This window comes from Chelonia mydas, chromosome 2, assembly GCF_015237465.2.
Source record: "Chelonia mydas isolate rCheMyd1 chromosome 2, rCheMyd1.pri.v2, whole genome shotgun sequence".
Taxonomy (NCBI): domain Eukaryota; kingdom Metazoa; phylum Chordata; order Testudines; family Cheloniidae; genus Chelonia; species Chelonia mydas.
In genome coordinates this window covers 101,547,065-101,568,418 of record NC_057850.1, presented here as the reverse complement: position 1 = coordinate 101,568,418, position 21,354 = coordinate 101,547,065, and the positions used below count along the sequence as shown (strand labels likewise).

The 21,354-nt window shown below is 39.4% G+C and overlaps 1 protein-coding gene across 6 annotated transcripts in view; it reads right to left on the bottom strand.

Moving 5' to 3' along the window:
* Positions 1-21,354, bottom strand: part of NFATC1 (nuclear factor of activated T cells 1) — a 147,288-nt gene that overhangs the window by 18,004 nt on the left and 107,930 nt on the right. For 4 of the 6 annotated variants that reach the window (XM_037892987.2, XM_007060401.4, XM_037892989.2 and 1 more), the window contains one exon: positions 19,964-20,650. In XM_037892987.2, the coding sequence (XP_037748915.1) occupies positions 19,964-20,650 (687 nt within the window). The remainder of the gene's footprint in view (positions 1-19,963; positions 20,651-21,354) is intronic. The other 2 variants (XM_037892988.2, XM_043540008.1) reach the window with 1 other exon arrangement.

Below are 21,354 nucleotides of genomic sequence, written 5' to 3'. Positions count from 1 at the left end.
AGCTGGAACATAGTTCAAAACACTTAGGCTGTACTTTCTAAACAATCACTTACAATCAGCCACAGCGATCAGTCCTGCTATTTCTTAAACACTTGGAAATACTCAAAAATCTCACCATGTTGGGATCTGAAAAGTTACAATGGGGTTGCCCTGGCAAGGATTATGATTCTGAAGTATACAAAAACTTACTGGGAATTCAGCATGCACTTTGATTGACTGAGAAACAATTTAGGCAATAAAATTGTGTGAAAGAGCTTAAAAATATATGAGTAGCCTTCTCTTTTTAAAAATCTATTTACACAATGAGTAAAATGACTATAAGCTATCAGGAACAGTATACCCGATAATGTCATGGCGAGCCTGGTGGCTGACCTTTGTGACTTTGTCCTCACCCACAACTATTTCACATTTGGGGACAATATATACCTTCAAGTCAGCGGCACTGCTATAGGTACCCGCATGGCCCCACAGTATGTCAACATTTTTTATGGCTGACTTACAACAACGCTTCCTTAGCTCTCATCCCCTAACGCCCCTACTCTACTTGCGCTACATTGATGACATCTTCATCGACTTGACCCATGGAAAAGAAGCCCTTGAGGGATTCCACCATGATTTCAACAATTTCCATCCCACCATCAACCTCAGCCTAGACCAATCCACACAAATGGTCCATTTCCTGGACACTACTGTGCTAATAAGCGATGGTCAAATAAACACCACCCTATACCGGAAACCTACTGACCGCTATACTTACATGCCTCCAGCTTCCATCCAGGACACACCGCAGGATCCATTGTCTACAGCCAAGCTCTAAGATACAACCACATTTGCTCCAATCCCTCAGACAGAGACAAACACCTACAAGATCTCTATCAAGCATTCTTACAACTACAGTACCCACCCACTGAAGTGAAGAAACAGATTGACAGAGCCAGAAGAGTACCCAGAAGTCACCTACTACAGGACAGGCCCAACAAAGAAAATAACAGAAAGCCACTAGCTGTCACCTTCAGCCCCCAACTAAAATCTCTCCAGCACATCATCAAAGATCTACAACCTATCCTAAAAAATGATCCCTCACTCTCGCAGATCTTGGGAGACAGACCAGTCCTCGCTTACAGACAGCCCCCCAACCTGAAGCAAATACTCTCCAGCAACCACACACCACACAACAAAAACACTAACCCAGGAACCTATCCTTGCAACAAAGTCCGATGCCAACTCTGTCCACATATTTATTCAAGTGACACCATCATAGGACCTAATCACATTAGCCACACCCTCAGGGGCTTGTTCACCTGCACATCTATCAATGTGATATATGCCATCATGTGCCAGCAATGCCCCTCTGTGGGTTTGAATAGAGACTGGGAGTGGCTGGGTCATTACAAATATTGAATCTATTTCCCCATGTTAAGTATCCTCACACCTTCTTGTCAACTGTCTAAATGGGCCATCTTGATTATCACTACAAAAGTTTTTTTCTCCTGCTGATAATAGCTCATCTTAATTAATTAGCCTCTTACTTCATCTTTTCACGTTCTCTGTATGTATATACATATCTTCTTACTATATATTCCATTCTATACATCCGATGAAGTGGGCTGTAGCCCATGAAAGCTTATGCACAAATAAATTTGTTAGTCTCTAAGGTGCCACAAGTATTCTTGTTCTTTTTAATGAGTAAAACTGGCTGCCTCTATCAGAATGCTAAGTCACTTGGGGTGATGGACTCAGAAGTTTAACCGGAAGGGATAACCACCTCCAGTTTCTAATACAGCAGACACGGAGAATCTCCATAATGACAAACTTGGGGCTTGCTCCTGAAATGTGCTGAATGCTCCCAACTCTCCAATGGGAACTCCACATGCTCAGCACCTCTGAAAACTAGAACACTTAATTAAGGTGCCTAAATATAGACTTAGGTACATAGCCTTAGACCCCAAGTGTCTAAGGTTTGGCCCTAACTTCAGAAATAACATTGTGACAGGAAGGGGAAACAGGATCGTATCAGGTGCTGAGCACCCTCAACTCCCATAGAAGTAACTGGGAACTCAGAACATTTCAGGTTTGGGCCCTAGAAAAGTAAGAAGGTACTTTATTGGTGTAATAAAAAAAAGTTGATTGCAAAAAAGGCTTTGATCAAAGATTGTGTAGGCTGATTTGTGTTTGCTCCATGCTACAGCATCCCCAGTACACCACACCTTTTGTAAAAGAGTATTTAATTTAACAAATTATTATCGACAGTAGCTTCTGTCTACTCACATATCTGAAATACTTTCATTCCAAATTGTTTTGAGAGGAAATGTTATAAAGAATGGAAACCTGGCATTTAATTCAGTGGAAACCTCCATTGTTTCCAGTTTACAGAATAGAAAAAAAATATAAAAAGAACATCAAACATTATTGCTAAGTACAGAGATGAAAGATGAGTAGACACTAGTGATAGGAAGTTAATGCACTACATGCATTTACCTGCACTTGGATAGAGTTCTAAAGGGTGGGTCAGACTCATCTTGCTGTTTTGTTTCAAAAACCACGTAGACACATAGTTAAGAGCCAAGTTTCACCAGATGAACATTTTTAGCTTTTTTTTTTTTTTTTATTACTCATGAAATAAATACCCTGAATTTTTTTCAGACTGTGGATGAGAGGCTCTTCTGGTCAAGACACAGAGCAAATATTTACAGGTGCTGGGGAGACACCACTTCCTCCCTCTAGGCTTCAACCTAGTGTCTGCCACATAATTTTATCCCTTGAACAATTTTTTTTTCCAATGATCTGCCAAGAGGAAATAACTTTGCTGTATTGGGAGTCTGGGAATCCTAGAAAACAATCTTAAATCCATAAAATAATTGAAGTGCACTTTTACTGAGCTGTTCAGTTCGATTCTGATTTTTATTACAATGTCAACAAGAGTTTAATTTGTTTTAAAGTTGAGATTCTTAAATCTGAGTGATATACGGTAGTTTACAGCTTGCTGGCAACAGCTACTGTGGAAAAAAAATTGAAAGTGCATATAAAGGCGGGTCTAAATTTGACATTGTGAAAGCAGGGAGCTGTGCCAAGAGCAGCAAACAGCATGGCTTTCCCAGTCCTGGCTGGCTTTAGGGACTGCTCACTATTGACATCAGTCGCTACGGGATACACTTCCCTGCTCTAACAAATCTCATCTGGAGACTGCAATTAAAAAAGAAACGTTTTAAAATGTAATTTCTCTCCCTAAAACATTTACAGATGTTAACTAGATTGCTAATGGTGTAAGATGTCTGTGGGCGGACGTCTTCCTCCTTATCTGCTGTGTCAAATATCAAGATTTCTTTATTAAAAAACCCACAGTTTTAAAGGTGACATCTTTTGGAGGCCTAAGGGGTGGTTAATTTTTTTTTTACTAGATCCCTTACTGAATTGCAAGATTTTGGAGGGGGGTTACCCATCAGCATCTGTTTCTTTTTTACATTCCTTTTTTTTTTTCAGTCAGTTTTTAGAGGTAGCCTGATTCAAAACTGAATGTATTCAAAATGGCTACAAATTTCTGCAGTGAACAGATTAAGTAGTATTCCATCCAAACTTTCAAATAACAATAACAATCGTGATGTAAGTTTTCTGCTTTAGCGACTTTGCCATGTATTTTCTGTCAGTCCCCTTGGCCCGTGTATTTTTCTAAGAGATGTTAAATGCATTTAGAGAAACACACTGGCCGAACCTGTAAACTGATCCTCTTTATGTGTACACGGGACATGAGAGGGGATAGCATAAAAATGGATGAGCTTTTAGAAGCACTTGCCTCTGGGGACTCAAAAGGGGGTTTTCTCAGCTGGTTAAAGACTGTGCAAGCAGAAGTCTCTGCTTGCACTGACTGCACACGTGTCAGTTCCACCTCTGCAGTGTAACTGAAGTGGAACTTTTCTCCGAGCCAAGTACTCTGTGATTTACACAGCCGTATCAAATAACTCTGGAGTACCCTGCAGAAGGTGATGGCTAAAACCTCAGTTTTGACATACGCAGCCCAGACACAGTTGTCTGCTTGCGCCTTCTTTCTTTTTTTTAAACTGGCTTTGATTGGAGCCAGAGCCTTGGGTAAAGCAGAGGAATTTCTAGATTTTTCTGAGTGCTGTGAGCTCTTGCTGTTTTCCGGTACCTACTTCCTGCCATATCTAAAATAACAGCAGCTGCAGGGGCCTGATAGAGAAGAGTTCCAGGGGACAAATTCACACAAATGGGGTGGGAAAGGGAAAAAAAAAGGAGAGAGAGAGAGACAGTTATTTGGGAGTTGATAACACACACACTACATCAGATTCATTGTTACGGTTGATAGCCCTGTATGCGGTGGGCCTTGTTGTCAGAACAAAACAAACCCTGTAATTTGGCCATGGGAATGATAACTCTTAGCGCTCACTAGGATAACAGAGGTAGTTTTACTGCACTTGTCTTATTGTACTGAGTATCAAGCCTTGATTAGCTAATGTCTCTGTAGGCCAGATTAGCGAGGATGAATGTTTTGAACTAGAGGCTTTAATGTTCTCTCTTTGTCATGGCTGTAGATAGGTGCAATGCAGTTTTTGTACATATACAGCATAAGGATCTCTGCTTGCAAGAAAAACATTATAGAGCACTGAATGATCTCAAATAATCCCACAATCAATGGGAAAAAAACATAAAGGTGGTGTTATGGTTGCCATATTGTAGGCCATGAAAATGAATATAGAAATTCAAGAGACTTGAGAAAGGAATGAATTAGTCTTATATACTTCTAATGCCCATACTAAGCTGTGCTAATGCAAACATGACCACTGGACCTGGTAACATTCTATAGGTTGTGGGTATAATTCTGATTTCACGAGCACTGGTGTAAAATACATGTATGGTAACTCCACTTACTTCAGTGGAGACCCTTCTGATTTCCATTGGTGTAAAGAGGATCAGAATCATGCCTGTATATCTTCTACTGAAAATATGTGAACTACTCCCAGTTAGAACCCCGTTGACTCTGTAGAAGTGCTGCATGCATGTTATGGAAATTAAAACAAATTAAAAAAAAACATTTTTTTGAAGGCACAGAAAGTTAGGACATTTAAAGTGATAGCCCTCAAAGTATCTATACATCATCCCCTTTGTGCACAGATCATATTTCAGATTATTGTATATGTCGTTAACCTTTATATATTAATGTAATATGACTCCAGTGGGCTTTAGACAGGCCCATAATGAATACAAGCAAATATGCCAGGTGAGACTAAATACACTGTTTCTGTTACCATTGCATGTTATTTGAAATATTTTAATATTTATATGAGATCATGTATTGGAATAAAAGCAAGGAGGAATAGTTCTCTTCTCTTTTTACACACGTTATGAAACACTGTAATTTCACTGACTTCAGGGGAGTTACTTCTGATTCCCATCACTGTATGTGAGAGGGAAGGATATTTAGAATAAGATAGATTTACTCTCCCCACCACTGGCAAAGAAAAAAAATTAGAACTTGAAAAAATATTCATACATAGCTATCTTGAAGAAGAGTTCTTAAAATAATTTTAAGAATTTATGTTTTTCCTTCAGTGGTGTGACCCTCTCAATTTAAGTTTATCGTTTTGCTTTTTCCTATTTTAATTCTGTATCCTGATAACTTGCTGAGTTTAAAATTTCAGTTAATGAAGGTATGTAGGGCATAGTAGGGATTGTGCTGTAAAGCAGAGTATCATCCACAATACAGAGTGAAATTCAGCCCTATTCAGAGGTCCTCACAAGCCCTATGAATCACTTAAGTCCTGCCTTTAAATAGAGCTTAAGTGAGGACTTAGGACTCGCATTGGCCCTTGCTCAAAGCCAAATTTAACCACAGTAAAAGCATTGTTTTATATTCAACCACCAATATGCCAGACATTGTTGGATAATCTCAAATTAGCTGATCAAAAGGCTCTCAAGAAGATCACAGGTAACAGGAGAGGAAGTGGGTAGCCTTGTCTGAACCCTCTTTCTAACAAAAGCAGGATGATATGTTTATGTTTCTAATTCTAGCCATAGGTTTGTTATATATTGATTTAAACCATTTAAAAAATAAAAAATAAATCAAGTTTTTAGTGTTGTTAGAAGGCAGTCCCACTCTACCTTATCAAAGGCCTTCTCAGCATTTAGATTCTTTCTTCTTGTTGTTTGAGTCCTTAGTAATTTTCATTATTCCAATAAATTCGTCCTTGCTACAAAGCCTGTGTGACCGGAATATACAAGGTTAGGCCCTGATTCAGCAAGCTGTTTCATATGGATACAGGGCTTCACTTGCACACAGCAGCTTGCAGAAGAAGGCCTTAGTTAACACTTTCCCAAGCCTTAAAGCTTCAATTTGCAGTCATAGTTCAAGGAGATTGTTCACATCTCATTGGTTCTCTGCTTCGTTTAAGAAAGACAGAGGTACCAGTAGTAGTTAAACTGAACTGTTGAGAAGAGCTTTCTTTTTCAGTTATGTAGATGAATGCCTTAGTAAGTACCAGTGCTTTGGTCTGGAAGCACTTATGAATTTCTGGTGCAAACCATTCAGTCCAGGTGCTTTCCCTGAGTTAATATTAAATATAGCTTTGAAAACTTCAACAGATGTTATACTTTTTTTTCAAGTTCTAATTTTTTTCTCTGCCAATGGTGAGGAGGGTAAATCTATCTTATTTAAATATCGCTCTGTAATTAATTCTTGGGATTCAGATGAAAATCATATATGATAACATGTTGCAAAACTCCTATTTGTTTGTGACTATTATTGTTATTTCCCTGATTTGGCACATTAAGGCCCTGATTCAGAGCCAATCGAAGTCAATGGAAAGATTTCAATAGGGTTTGGATCAGGCCCTAACTGCATTTTGAGTTTCATCTTTTTAAAGCTGCTAAGTAAGGAGATTTCTTGTTTCATTCCTCCAACCATAGGCTCTGGTGTTAGTACATTTTAAAGCTTTCTCTGCCTTTCCAGAAGTTAATTGTCTTTACTCTCATCTAGAATTCCTTCATGTAATAAGCATTGCTAATATTTTTTTTACATGTTTTCTAACTGGTGAACCATCTAATTAATAAAAAATCTACTTTTTCTGTTTTTCTCTTTGCTTTTTGTGTGAATATTCTACTACCGTATGTGACCCCTTAAAGCTGATTTGAGTGCTTGCCAGCAAGTGAGGTGTGACTGTACTGTATTAGTATTTGTTTGCTCAAAGAGTAATTTTCCACCATTTTATCAGATTCTGGAGTTATTTGGGCCACACTGTACGCTCCTACTGAAAAGCTGTGGGAGGGAACTTTATACATGGATATCTCGAAAGGATATTCATGCAGAGATAACACCAAATTATCCTGCCAGGATCAGAGGAGAAGGTTTGATCTTCTCTACCCCATAGAAAACTCACCCAAACCCCATGGATCCCCAAATATCCTCAGAATCATCTGTACAGAGGCTCTGTACCCCTGTTGTGGCTCTGGCCACTGCTTGCTGTCAGTGCTGCTCCACAGACTCATAGAATCATAGAATCATAGAATATCAGGGTTGGAAGGGACCCCAGAAGGTCATCTAGTCCAACCCCCTGCTCGAAGCAGGACCAATTCCCAGTTAAATCATCCCAGCCAGGGCTTTGTCAAGCCTGACCTTAAAAACCTCTAAGGAAGGAGATTCTACCACCTCCCTAGGTAACGCATTCCAGTGTTTCACCACCCTCTTAGTGAAAAAGTTTTTCCTAATATCCAATCTAAACCTCCCCCATTGCAACTTGAGACCATTACTCCTCGTTCTGTCATCTGCTACCATTGAGAACAGTCTAGAGCCATCCTCTTTGGAACCCCCTTTCAGGTAGTTGAAAGCAGCTATCAAATCCCCCCTCATTCTTCTCTTCTGCAGACTAAACAATCCCAGCTCCCTCAGCCTCTCCGCATAAGTCAAAAAGACTCATGCTACCAGGGACTCCCCTCTGGCCATTGCTGCTCCTGGCTTATTCATTTTTCCCGTGTGACTTACATGGGACCAGAGCAGGCATGATGTGAGTCCATACTGGACTCATCCCAAGTCGGTGACAATCAGTCACAGAGCCATAGAGTTTAAGGGCAGAAGGGACCACTAAATCATCCAGTCTGACCTCCTGTATATCACAGACCACCAACACCACACACACGCTAAGCCCAACAATTCTCTATAAAACTAATTTAATGTGGCTTTTTTATTCCCATTGGTTTAATTTAATCCTTTTATGTTCAATGCACTCCCTGTCATTTCCCCCCACACTGAAATTATCATCTTTAGATAATATTTTCCATAGCAATTAAATCCCGGGCTATTGTTATTCATTCGTGCAGTCTCAGATGTATATCCATTTCCCCCGCCACACACACATTTATCCTACCCTACTCCTCCCACATCTCATTCTTCCTTGTTCATCTTTTTTAATGGAGATGTTTTATTTCCCCTTCCTCTTATTAATATTCTTTCTCACTTCCCCTCAAATTATACCAACACGTAATTTCACCACCAAACGAGCCATATATTCTAATTTTAAACTTAACAATGTGTATCTACATTTTATAGCATTATGGCAAAAATATTTGTACTGTAGATGAAATAGAGATTTTTTTTCCAAATCAAGTAAATATATATAAACACACATACACACCATCTCATATCCGTCACCAAATATAGGGCCTGATACTGCAGTTTGAGCCATGCAGACAGACCCTTGTCCCAGCGTAGCACCCCACTTAAGTCAGGCTCCCCTTGAATACAAGGGTCCCTCCACGCAGATCTGATCTTACAAACATTTAAAATCTTGATTGACTCAATGGGACTACTCAGATGCATGTTTCAACGGAGGTATGCTGAACAAAGGATGAAAATCTGGCCTATCACTCAATGTGTAACCAACCTGACTGCCAAAACAATAGACTGCCAAAACAATGCCTTCCCATCAGCATAATCTCCATTTGCTACATTGATTTATAAAAAATGATGTTCTGGTTCCCAGTCTTTTTCTTCAGCTTCCTCTGCAAAACCTTAGACTTAGGTTTCAACACTGTAAGCCTTTTCCCAAGTCTTCAGTTTTATCATCAAAATATTGTAAACCTTTCTGCAACACTTAAAACTCTCTGCTGGCAGAGAGAGGCTTTAACATCTCCACGAGGAGCTGCTCTCCTCAGTCTCTGCCATTCTAGCAGAGGATGGGCCAAATCTTCACCTGGCCTAAATCAGCACAGTTCTATGGACATCAATAGAGCTTCACCGATTCATGCCAACGGAGAATCTTACCCAGTGTTTCTAGTTTTGAGTCTAAAATTTGAACAGGTTGCAGTAATTCTGGTCTGGGCTCCAGACATCTAGCATGGATTGCTGGAAACAGCTGCTGAGTTCCTGGAAAGTCCTCCAGAGCAGCCATTGCTGGCTTGTGTATGATCATTTAGGAGCGTACATTCCTGCTGAAGTCTAAAACTTTCTGTCTTGGAATCAGTTTTTCTTCTCTCCCTTTTCTCCTAAGTTTTCTAGTCAATTTTACTGATATTCATGTGCAACAAAGTAATAATCCCATCGCTTATTCTGGTTTAAATAGACATAAAGAGGCTGGGATTGAAGCTGTGATTGTGGATCTGCCTCCAGAAGCCCCCTTTCAAAGAGAACCATGCACAGTACTTGAGAGAAACATACCTGGCTAGAGCCAGGGCTATCAGTCTTTATCACAAAAACCAAATTCACCCCTGTGTATGAAACCCCTCCGCCCAAACTATTTACGCTACTGAAAAACACTCCGGATATTTCCACATGATTCTGAGCACTCTGGCTGACTCTGCTGCCAAAGAAGAGACATCTGGCCTACTTCTGAACTCCAGTTTTACACTGGTATCACTCGACTGACTTCCACAGACCTACTCCTGATTTACACTGGTGTGAGATCAGAATCTTGTGCCACAGAACACTTAATGGAGTGGGGAAAGGTCTGTCTGTCTATCTAAATATAAAATAAACAAAACCAAAAGCAGTATAAATGAGTTATCATGAGTAATAACAGTTCCCCTTGAAGTCTATTTTGACATTGAAGTGTAACACACCCTCATTTTAGGTCAGACAAACACATTTCACCTCACTAGTAATGCTCATACAGTGGTTTGCTATTATAAAGTGATTCAGTCTGGAGTGGTCATTAATGGATAATCCAGATGCACAGAGGTAAAAGTCTTCAAGTAATTAGTCTAGGTTTAAATCTTGGAATGCTGTAGAACTCAAATTTATTCTCATTTAAGATTGAAAACAGCTAATTAATAATAGTGAAGAAATAATCTTTACAGTTGGCTTGTATTTTCCATGAAAATAGTTGATTAGCAAATACTCAAATGTCTGGAAAATATTCAGTAATAGAAAAAACTGCATCTGAACAGTGTGGAGCCAGTTTCAGAACTCAGTCCTGTAGTTCAGTGTGGGAATAGTTTAAGGACAGCAGAAAGTCCATCGTACAGGGTATCCACCTGCCCTCACATTTCCAATAGATGTGGAGAATTTCAATAGATGTGGAGAATTTTCAGCGAGCTCAGTCATGAATGGGAATGACACACACCACCACATACACATTCAGGTCAGTCAGGGAAAGGTTCTGAATAGTATATAAATATGACTTGTAATCATTTTAGTTTTGTTTCTAATAAATCTTTTGCACTTTCATATTTTTGCAAGCCTCAGAGGTAACAACAACAAAAGCAAGCAGCAGCAGCATTTCCTCCCTCTCTGTCTTATACAGTCTCTAGTAGGTGTTATTTATTTGATATCTATGAATTTCTGCTCTCAACTGGTCACAGTGGGTCACATTCCACTATCATTGAACCTCACAGACCTCAAAGGGCTAACAAGGGGACAGAATTTAGTCCACTGTCCAAACCCTACAAATCTTTAGTCCAAGCTTCCACTGAAGTCCATAGTACAGGGGAGGTTTGGCTGAGTAAGAGGCTGGGCGGGGGAACTCTGTGGCCCATTTCCTCCCATTTTGCTTGGGGGCTGTGTTTGGATCCACTGATTATGACCTTCTTGTAGCCTGCAGCATGTTTTTCAAGGTAGTCCAAATATTGGAACTACAAATATGGTGCTCCAGGACTATAAAACTCAAGTGTTTGTATATTCTTTCAGCACCATCTCACTTCACCTAATACTCTTCTTTGTGCTATGGTAAGTTAAAAAAAAAAAAAACCAACAAACCCACACCACACTAAAAGGTCTTTTCAACCTCAAAGTCTGTCTTTGTCACACCAGCAAAGCCTCGGGGCAGGCTCTTTGGTCTGCAATTGAAAGCAGCTAATTTTGTCAAAGAGATATAGGCCCATGCTTTCCCATTACGTGGCTTATTTGCTGATATTTACAATGTTAAGACTGGGCAGCCTTTCCCAGATGTGGAGGACAAGGAGGGCCTAGGGGATGATTCTTTGTTATAAACCTCCTCTTAGCACAGGGGTAGCTCAGGGAAAACAGCTTCCCCTTTGGTGGCAATACAATTAGAATCCCTTAGAAAACTCTGAAACAGGAAAGAACGGGAGTTACTCTATCAAGTAGCTCACTGAGGACAACTGATGCTCAAGCTGCCATAAAGCCTTGCAAAGAAAGCAAGCATACAGCGTCTATTATAGGTAAGCTATGTACCAAAGCTCCGACTGAAAAAGCACAGTTGTCAAGCAGATGTAGATGAAACAATCAACTATGCTGCATACAATTTTCCCAAAAGAGACTCCAGTCTTTGACTGTCTATCAACAACTAGATTTCAATGAATGTGGCTATTATGCATTTTAACTGCTAGCTTTGGGCCTGGTCTACTCCCTGTGAAGCCAAAGGGAATGTTGACTTAAGCAGGAATAGGAGCAGATCTTTTGCTTTTTAGTAATCTAATAACATTATGGCTTGCTAACTGGTAGCAAAGTTCACTGTTCTTGAAGTCAATTAGACTATTTACAGGTGTAAACTTCCTTATATGCCTAGGTGTTGGCAGGATTGGGCTGTATGTTTGTTAAATCTAACTCCTACTAGATATAGCAGGGATCTATGTGTTACTTCTTTTATACTCAAGTCAATGGAGAAAAGGATTCTTTCTGAAACAACTTCTCCAGATACCTTTTGTCAAGACGGGTCAGGGCACTAGAGTACTGGGACTTTAAGTGGCTCACATGATAATAACTCCTGACCAGCTAACATTGCACAGCTCAATGGCGACACTCTTCAGAAATCTTTTAAACAAATATCATATTCCAAAAATGAGCGCTAGCATCCGAACAAAGCTTTCTCAGGAAAGTCTTTGCTTCTGCAAGCCACAAATTTTCTTTGGCACCAGGCCAGGCTTATAAGCAGACGTAAATGCTACTGAAGCTGAAACGCAGCAAGTCCTTCTCCCCAGCTCACCTAAGAAAACTTTAAAAAACCCTTCCTGTTTGAAACACCAATGCCAATATCCATTACTATGGAAGTAAGAGAATGAATAAGATGTAGAAGTGAGACGTGATTTTTTTTTCATTTAATTGCACAGGGAGTACCAGGGCTGCAGAGTGAAATTGGTATTTAGTTTGAAGAGACGCAGTATGACACAGCCTCAGTGTGCAGTTAATGGCCTGAAATGTTTAATGCAAAGGCACACACAATGCAAATATTGTTTCCTGAACACTAAAAATACCATAGGATATCCCTACTGCAAGTTACTGCCAACTGAGACCTTCCTCTTTTTGGAAGCCTGCTCACCCTTGTCCCTGCAAAATACCCTCATTCAGCAGCCCTGGATGTGAATGGGAGTTGCGGGCACTCAACCAATCACAGGAGAGATCTCAACACCTTGAAGAATGGGACTCTTAAAGACCTTGTGTTAATGTTCAAAGAAGAAAAACAAAGTTCATCATTAGATTTCACAACACACAGCATCTAAAAGGTTAGCACCAATAGGTTGCGTGCACTGGACTGGGCGGAATCAGGAAGTGACACCTGTTCTTGTCGTTTACAGTTTTGGAGGCTCTCTTTTTGTGAGGCTCCAGGGAGATTCTATTCACAAAGACTGCTATGAAGAGTGAAAAGGCAAGCTTGCTATCCTGACCATGTGTGGTTTAGTTTAATGGTCTACCACTCAAACTCAGACATTTATGTCCATTAAAGGTCTGACCCTAATGAATTATTTGAGTCCTTTATATTATTTCTCCTACCCATCAGATATAACCTACATCCTAAATGTTAACGACACAGCACGTTTTACCACACTAGCATGTACACTTTCAACTATCATTAGAAACGAGAAGGATCTCGACTCAGGCATGGGGCCAGGTTTAGTAAAACTTTCCATGAGGAAAGCTTTTTGTTTTCTCCCAGAGCTGCTAGACCAGGCCAACAGGGAGGGAGGGAAAGCTCATATCCAGACTGAAGTGTAGACAGTATTACTGGACTTTGTAGACTACCTGCATGTTGTTCTAATGACATCTGGACTACTGGAAATCAGAGAGTGAACTCAGAAGTTTTCAAAGGCATAATTGTGGCAGCACCAGACTAAACTTAATGCCTTGAGAGCCAATCACTTTAATCACAAAACAGAAATGTATGAAAAAGGATACATTTCAGCAAAAGAATAATTCTGTCTGCTACAGTTCCTGTTCAAATAAACTATATCACCAAATCACGTGCACTTCAGAAATATACGGGGATATAAAAAATGAACATATGGTTTAGAGGCAACCGAATTTCATATATACTGTATTGGAGATATATGGACTTGTCAGACATCTAACAGTGCGACAATATAAGCAATTCATGGGAATGACATTAGCAATAGCTCACATTACATCCACGAGTTAAACTTTTACTTCAAAAGTTATTTTTAAAAGGGCAATGTTTAAAATGAAATGGCTGGGGAGGCTGCAGCTTTCACTAACACTTTACCCGTGGTTTTGCCACTTTTACTTATTATTGGGAGTTTAATGGTCCCAATTTACCTTTTTAGATTAAAAAAAAGAAGTTGAAAAGAGCGCATTCATGGTCAAAGAACGATAAAACTCAGCTGTACCGAGATAATTATGGGGGCAAAAGCGTACTTGTTTTAAAAAGAAGCTGATGATGTGTTTTCAGTAACTGCTGTCAGCCACATACTGAAAAATTCAGACACCTCTTTGTTTATGATGTATATATTCTCGTCACTATGCAGGGAGTTAAACATATACATCCAATAGCATCAAGAGCAGAAGCCAACCCTTTATTTAAAAAAAAAAACCAGGGGAAGGGAGGAATTAACTTTCAAAGCAGCAGAAGAGAGTTCTTAAAATCCATAGCACCTGGAATCAGACCCAAAGGAAAAGTGCTAGGAAACAAATTTAAAAACCAGTTAGGCCAGAATTTTACGTCAAAAGTCTGAGTCCAAACACTCATGGGCTTTGGGCAAGGTTCAAACTTGAACTTTGTAGCTCAAGCACAACCTTTATTCAAAACATAAATATTGTTTTTTAATTAAAACGTATTTGTTATTGTCTCGGTACTAATTAAAATGAAAACCGGGAGCAAGAATATATTATAACTGTCAAAATGTGTGGAGAAGACAGATCACAATGAAATCCCTTTCCTGTAGGTACCAATGTGTTTCCCCCTTGCTTGCAGAGATATCATTACCAATGAATGCTAAGCCATTTCTTTGATGTTTTTAATGGCAGGAAATAATTCTGCTGCAGCTCAAAAAATGTATCAGCAAGCTGGGGTGCCAATCATAACCCTAATGACGTTTCTTGGCATTAAAACACCTCATTGAATTCTCTCTGTCCTCGCAATATGAAGATTTGGGCTCAATTCTTTGTCCCGCCCAAGCTACACTAGGCACAGGAATGGGAAGTGGGGGCAGGGAAGATGACTTTAAGCCACCTTTGGCCTCCCCTATTCTGAGTTTAACCAAGGGCCTGTCCAGTCCACAGACTAAGTTCTACTTAGCTGCTTATGGCCACAAAGGGATATTTCTAACATCTGAGTAAAGCAACCATAAGTTTGGAAACTTCTCTGAGCCATCTTGGTCAGCAAAACTGAACTGAAAATACTATCAGAATGGACTTTCTTGTGGTATTTTGGCACAAGTCGTGACTCAGATCAGGAAGGAGAAGCATACAAAAATATAAAATAAACTTTAACGGAGCATTCACATCTCAGTACATGAAATAATGTTTGGTTCCAGGAATGGGCAAAAGGTCAGGTCAGTTCTTAATTTCCCCAAAGCAGCTGACTCTTTGGCTAGTTACTGATAATTCTGCTCTGTATAGCTCGTTTGTACTCCAGTGGCCTGGCATGCCAATGACAGCTAACTGTTCCTGCGCCCAGTTCTCCTTCATGTGGCAGTTATCTTGAGCCCTGTGAACAATCTTATGTCTGGCTTTATATTGAAGATCCATTGGCGATAAATCAATGATTCTTAAAACACTTAACAGAATAGAATTTGTGTTTAGCTGTCTGTCTGTCTCATAGGGTTTTCTATAGCTCCTATCACCGTAGTTTCTGAGCTGTTCCCAGGTTAGATCCTCGTGCAATTCATGAAATCTTCTCCTTTCCCCAGTACAGGAGCCTCTGCTTGGGACATACCTCTTTCTTTTTAGTAAGGCACCTTTCATATCAAAGATACCCACTGACTTCATTGGGCTTTGGATCAGACCCCCGAGTTCAATATTGCTAAGGGAGCAGCCATTAGGCAATCAGCAATATCTCTCTCACACACTGAGTAAGGAGTGTTGGTCAGGGAATGGAGGGCATCTTCTATTCTTTTTGCAAAGAAATATGGAATTTCATGGATGACCACCAGAGACAGGGATAAAAGCTCATTTTAACTCTTTCATCTGAAGGACAACACCTTGAACAGTACCTCAGCCCTTACTACTGCAGTGTCAGCTCTGGGAGTCAGTCAAAGTCTTGTTTGGGATTAAATCTCAGCATCATGTGACACAGGAGTGCAAACTGAGGCAGACACGTCAATATTAGTAATATAGTCACATATAGCTCATATTCTTTTTCAAAGGGAGTTTCAAAGGTTTTATAAATGTTTTTGAGACAGATATTCATGTACTGAAACAGGCTACCAATCGAATCAGTAGCCCAGGTGGCAACTGTTGGTTTTTGTTTAAAATGAAATTGCCAAGACCAACACTTACGTGCCAAAATAGAAGCCTCATTGGGTTTTTTCTTTATACCATTTTAGCTGAGTATCATTACACCAACCCTGAAACATCATATACAGTGCATATATTTATATAAACACACTGACTGCTTTTCTGCAAGGACCTCTGTGATGTAGATGGCCTAAGTCTGGAACTACTCCAGACCAAATGAATGAATATTGCTTTGATCCCACAGGCTGAACCTGAAAAACTTCTGTTTATTCCAGGTCCAAGATTACTTAAAATGTATTAGAATTAGGGATATATAAATCAAACCAGGAGAAAAAAAAAGGCAAGTTTGTGAGACTCTGAATCAAATGTCACTTTGTGTAACCAGGGTTGGATTTTTAATTTGTCCTGTGGTCACATTAGCATGCTGTCTATCTATTTTAGGGTTTTATACTGCCACCCATCACCGTGGTATCTGAGCACCTTCCATGTAAAATCAATAGCCATAAAAGTTGCTATTGGGCTTCATGGAATCACTGGCACTTCTTCTTTTACAGAGTAGGGCCTTTGGTTTTGATTTCTTATATTTTATTAAATTACTTTTAGGGAGAGGGGGAGTTGGGTGGTATATTTTGGGTAGGAGGGAAGGAATGCTGTGCATTAAAATTAACCTATTTTTACGGCTTTTGTATTGTTTATTCACACAAAGATGTAGGAACAAAGTTTAATTAGCTATAACAGTTTGAAGGAGACATGATTGAATCAATGTTTAAATTATAAATCCAAGGTAATTTTAATCTATTTAAAAAAAAGATGAAATTGTCTCCTTATTCCTTGGTTTGACTGGAGTTCTGCTTTTCCACATTCAAAATATTATTACAAAATACATATAGTCTACATAATTCTCCAACAAAAAAAAAACCACTTGAAGATGGATAAAATACTAATGGGAAATAATGGCGATGGTTTGATTTTAACTGCAGCCAAACAAAAACAAACAAAAGGGTCTTTTTCCTAGTTAATCAGACCCACTTTGTGATCTCTTTACTCCCAGTGGAGAGTACCTACAATTAATACCTACAATTGACTCCAATTACTTCAGTGAAACAATTCATGACCGTAATGCACTATTCACTGTGAGCAAAGGTATCATAATCTGGCCCTCACTGAGTAATATATAACTGGGAAACCAAGAGATGTTGCAGTAACCAAGCTGCTCTTCTGAACTATGCCTGTAGGTCAAAATTCCATCCTTCTACAATCGGTCTTTAGGTCTGAGACGGTGGCTCTTTACTGAAACAACCTTATAAAAATTATTCGCTACACTTGCAAGCAATGAGACAGTTAGGGAAGATGGGGCAACCCTAAAAGGACAGACTTCTACTACTACTTTAACTTCTGATTAACTGTAATGGGGACTGATAGTGTATGAGGCGGCACTGGTGAAATGTGAATTTGTTTTTTTTCAAATGTAAAGTGTAATCGATACATAAAACAAAACATTAGTATTGGCACTAGCACATAGAACATAATAGAAATAATAAGCAGCAATAAAATTGCCACTGACAGGAAGGGAAGTAAACAGTGTAAATCAGTTGGAAAGAAAGAGATGAGGTGGGAAAGGAGACATAACATTATAGTCGTGAGAAAAGCTTGTCAGGTACATTTCTGGGAGTCAGATGTTGATGCAATTGGGAGAATTTCCTCTGTCCCTTATATATATATATATATATATATATATATATATGTGTATGTATGTATTATTATGCTACCACTGCTTTTAGAGAGTGATCCTTAATTTGTGGAAGTAAGGTAACAATAGATTCATGTATTTTCTTTTACTATTAATAAAAGCAGGGATTGTTTCTCTGTCTCTAATTCTGTGGCTAGTCACAGAATGGCTTTAAATAGTATGATACATACTGAAGTATGGATTTCATTATCTGGCTACAATGATCGGTGACTGCAAAGTAATTACTGTGCCAAAGTCATTTATGCTATGTCAGAGAAAATGAGCGTGGGGTGGGGAAATGAAATTCTCTTTTCCAGAACACAGAGCATCAACAGAGTACCCTGTGACATCTACTGCAAGCTAGGAGCTGTAGCAGGTTTTGAGATTGCTGTGCTCCTCTTCACTGGGGGGGCAGTTCTGGCTAGTGGATCTGTGCACCCCTGCATCCAACATTCCTGAGCCCCAACCATGGCCCTCCAATGGGGAGCAGCAGAGAACCCTTCTGAATGCTGAGGGGGTGTTTCTCCCAGTGGGACTGCACCAATTGCCCAGCCTATCAGTGTGGCCTAGAATGAGAGAGTTCTGATATTCCGATACTTCTCTCTTCCAAAATGATCCTTTTAATTTTTTTATTAGTTGTAAAATAAATAAATTGCATTAAACAAAAAAGGAAGAGCGGGGATGATGGGTATAATTTGTGGAGGGGTAATGTGCTGCTTTTCTGGAGGCATAGTTACATGGTGGCTACTGATATGGATTGAATCTCCAAGATTATTATGTATAGATCCTAGCTGTTAATCTTGTGAGCAGTCCTACCCTGGGTAATCTTTGTTTTCTATCAATCTTTCATTTGATTGGGGCATTTTACTTCTTGTTTATTTCATTTTGGGGGTTGCATCAGCTTTAATCTTGTTTCTCATAGCAGTATGCATGTGGAAAAAGTGGATAATGTCTATATGAAGACTAGCCTGTCCTCAGCATAGAAAGAAATGCAGTGAAGTTGTGTAACAGCCATGTAAAACTTTAATGAACTGTGCTCCTAATTAGGAAAATTCCTTCGATTTGTCTGTCATGTAACTGATTAGGATCTCTATTAAGGAAAGATGTTTTCCCAGAACTGAAAAGCAAAATGCTGTTATTCAAACTCAAAAATACTAATTTTTCGATCCTAATTCAGCAAGTATCATGCAGTTTGAAATCAAATGAATAACTGTCCCCAAAATTATATTAAAAAAGTAAAATTAATTGACTTTTGTTATAATTTCTCCCTGAAAGACAATCATATTCAGAAGCTCCTTGGTACCAATTACTGTAGTTTCAATACAGACATTCATTTTCAAAATAGCATAGAATATTATATACAAATATATTGCTATTGAAAGGGAGATCACATATTGCATTAAGGTGAAGGTTCAGAAGACTACTGGGATACTTAATGGTAAGTGCTAAATCACGGTTCAGGGAGGTCATATAATCAAATTCCAGATTACCCTCTTTATTATGTTCCATTAATAAATCTTTGGAAACCAAAGTCTGACAAGTTCATCACAGCATTTTAACATTTGAGTGGTACGTGTTGGTGGCTATATATATATAAAATCTTACAAACTAAAAAAACATCGGCTACAAATCTATAGTAGGAACTAAAGAAAAAAGCCTTAACTGCAGATGCCACCAGACTGAAAAGCCATCAGCTGAAGGACATGCCTCAGTTTTTAATTTGAGTTTTCTCAGCTGAAATAGAGCAGTTTATCATTTTGTTCCAGTTAGCAGATTTGTGTATCTGAAGTTTCATTGCATTACGAACAGGACAATGTTAAATATGTTTTCACTGCCATTCCACAGGTCACTGGCATAGGCAGAAACCAAGACCATATGGTTAAGATTATTGCAATGTAGCTATTGGTCATGCAGCTAGCTCTACAGTGACTAACAGCATTTAATGCTTCAAAATACAGTTTCGTTATTGCAAACAAAATTAAAGAACTCTTTCTCAGACAGAGAACATCAGAGCAAAATTCTGCACCATTCCACAAAGCTGTTAATTTGCACTTTCTTCCATCAGAATTCTGAAGGGGGTTAAAAGAACTCACTGATATAGCAATATGGTTGAATGCAAACCTCTACAGCTGTGGAAGACTTACCATCATCCAGGTACAACTGGTCCAATTCCTCAGGTTCTCGCTTGATCATTACAGGAATAGGGGCCAAATTATGATTACTGTCCTCATGCAACTCTGGCAATGACAGTGGTTGGTTTGTTGGAGACTCATTTCTTTGAACCTTCGGCAGTTGGTGCTGCTGTTGACCCATTATGGATGAGTGAGTTGGACTGCAGGACTGCAAATAGGTTGGCTCTTGGGTAACAGATGGAACTGGAGAAGAGGGACTGTTGGGATAGAGTGTTTGTTGGTAACCAAGGGAACAGCTACTGCTCAGATGTTGACTCACCTGCGGCTGCAGCATGATGAGAGATGATTGCTCTGGAGAACTTGGGTGCACAACTATAGACCTTGGCACTTCCTGTATGGTGGGGACACCGCCAGCGGGCTGCTGAAGTCCTAGGTGACTGTGGCCCGGGTTGGGGATGCACTTGTAAGCAGAAGAGGAAAGATCATGCAGCTTGGGGCTTGAGTTGGGGGAAGATGACATCACAGTGTTTCTCTGCTGACAGGAAGTGAAGCCAGCCACAAGGCACGAACCAGGATCAGGAGGCATCATGATCTGCTGGCCGTAGTACGGTTTAGAGAGAGGGTTTAATCCTTGGTTCATTGGTCCACAGGTTTGAGCAGGCTCATAGTCATCACTGGGTTCTGTTTTTATAATTGGAACTGTTAAGAGAAAAAAGGTTTTAAATAAACATGAGTTGCATATTGGTATGATCAAGTTGGCTTGTGGCTAGGATACCCTTTGCAAAACAAACAACGTCTTGAATAAGACTCTCTGTGTCTTTTGCTTAGTTCTCCCACCCTATAAAAAAAAATGAATGAGTCATCAGCTCAAGAAAGTCACAGCTGGTTTTAATATTGAAAAGGACTATTTTCTTTGGACTCTCCTTCAGCACTAATGTGCTATAAAAATCTATTTGCAAATAGCTGTGCTGCAGTAGAAGCCTTGGACCCAAGGGCTCCATGGATTTGTAGTAATCAAAGCAAAAATTTTAACTTGGATGTACTACTGCATTTCTAGTGCTACTGATGGCCCATTTGATAAATGTCTGCACATTTGGTAAACTCAAGAATAATAAGGTAGAGATGGGGCTTTCAGAGTTCAACAGAAATAAAATTGCAAAGATAAATTACAATATTGTTATGGACAAGGAGTTTTTGATTATAAGGCTTTTTTTTTTTTTTTTGGAAAGACCAGGAATCTCATTTATTTTTTCTTTTACATAACTGTGTTTAATCTCTGCTTCCTGCTACCCAGCCAATGGGTGTAAAATATTCAACAAGTTGGAGCGAGCTTCCAGAGATCACAAGTTGGATCCAAACTACCAATGCCAACTCTGGAAGAATATTAGTCCGGACTCTGCATA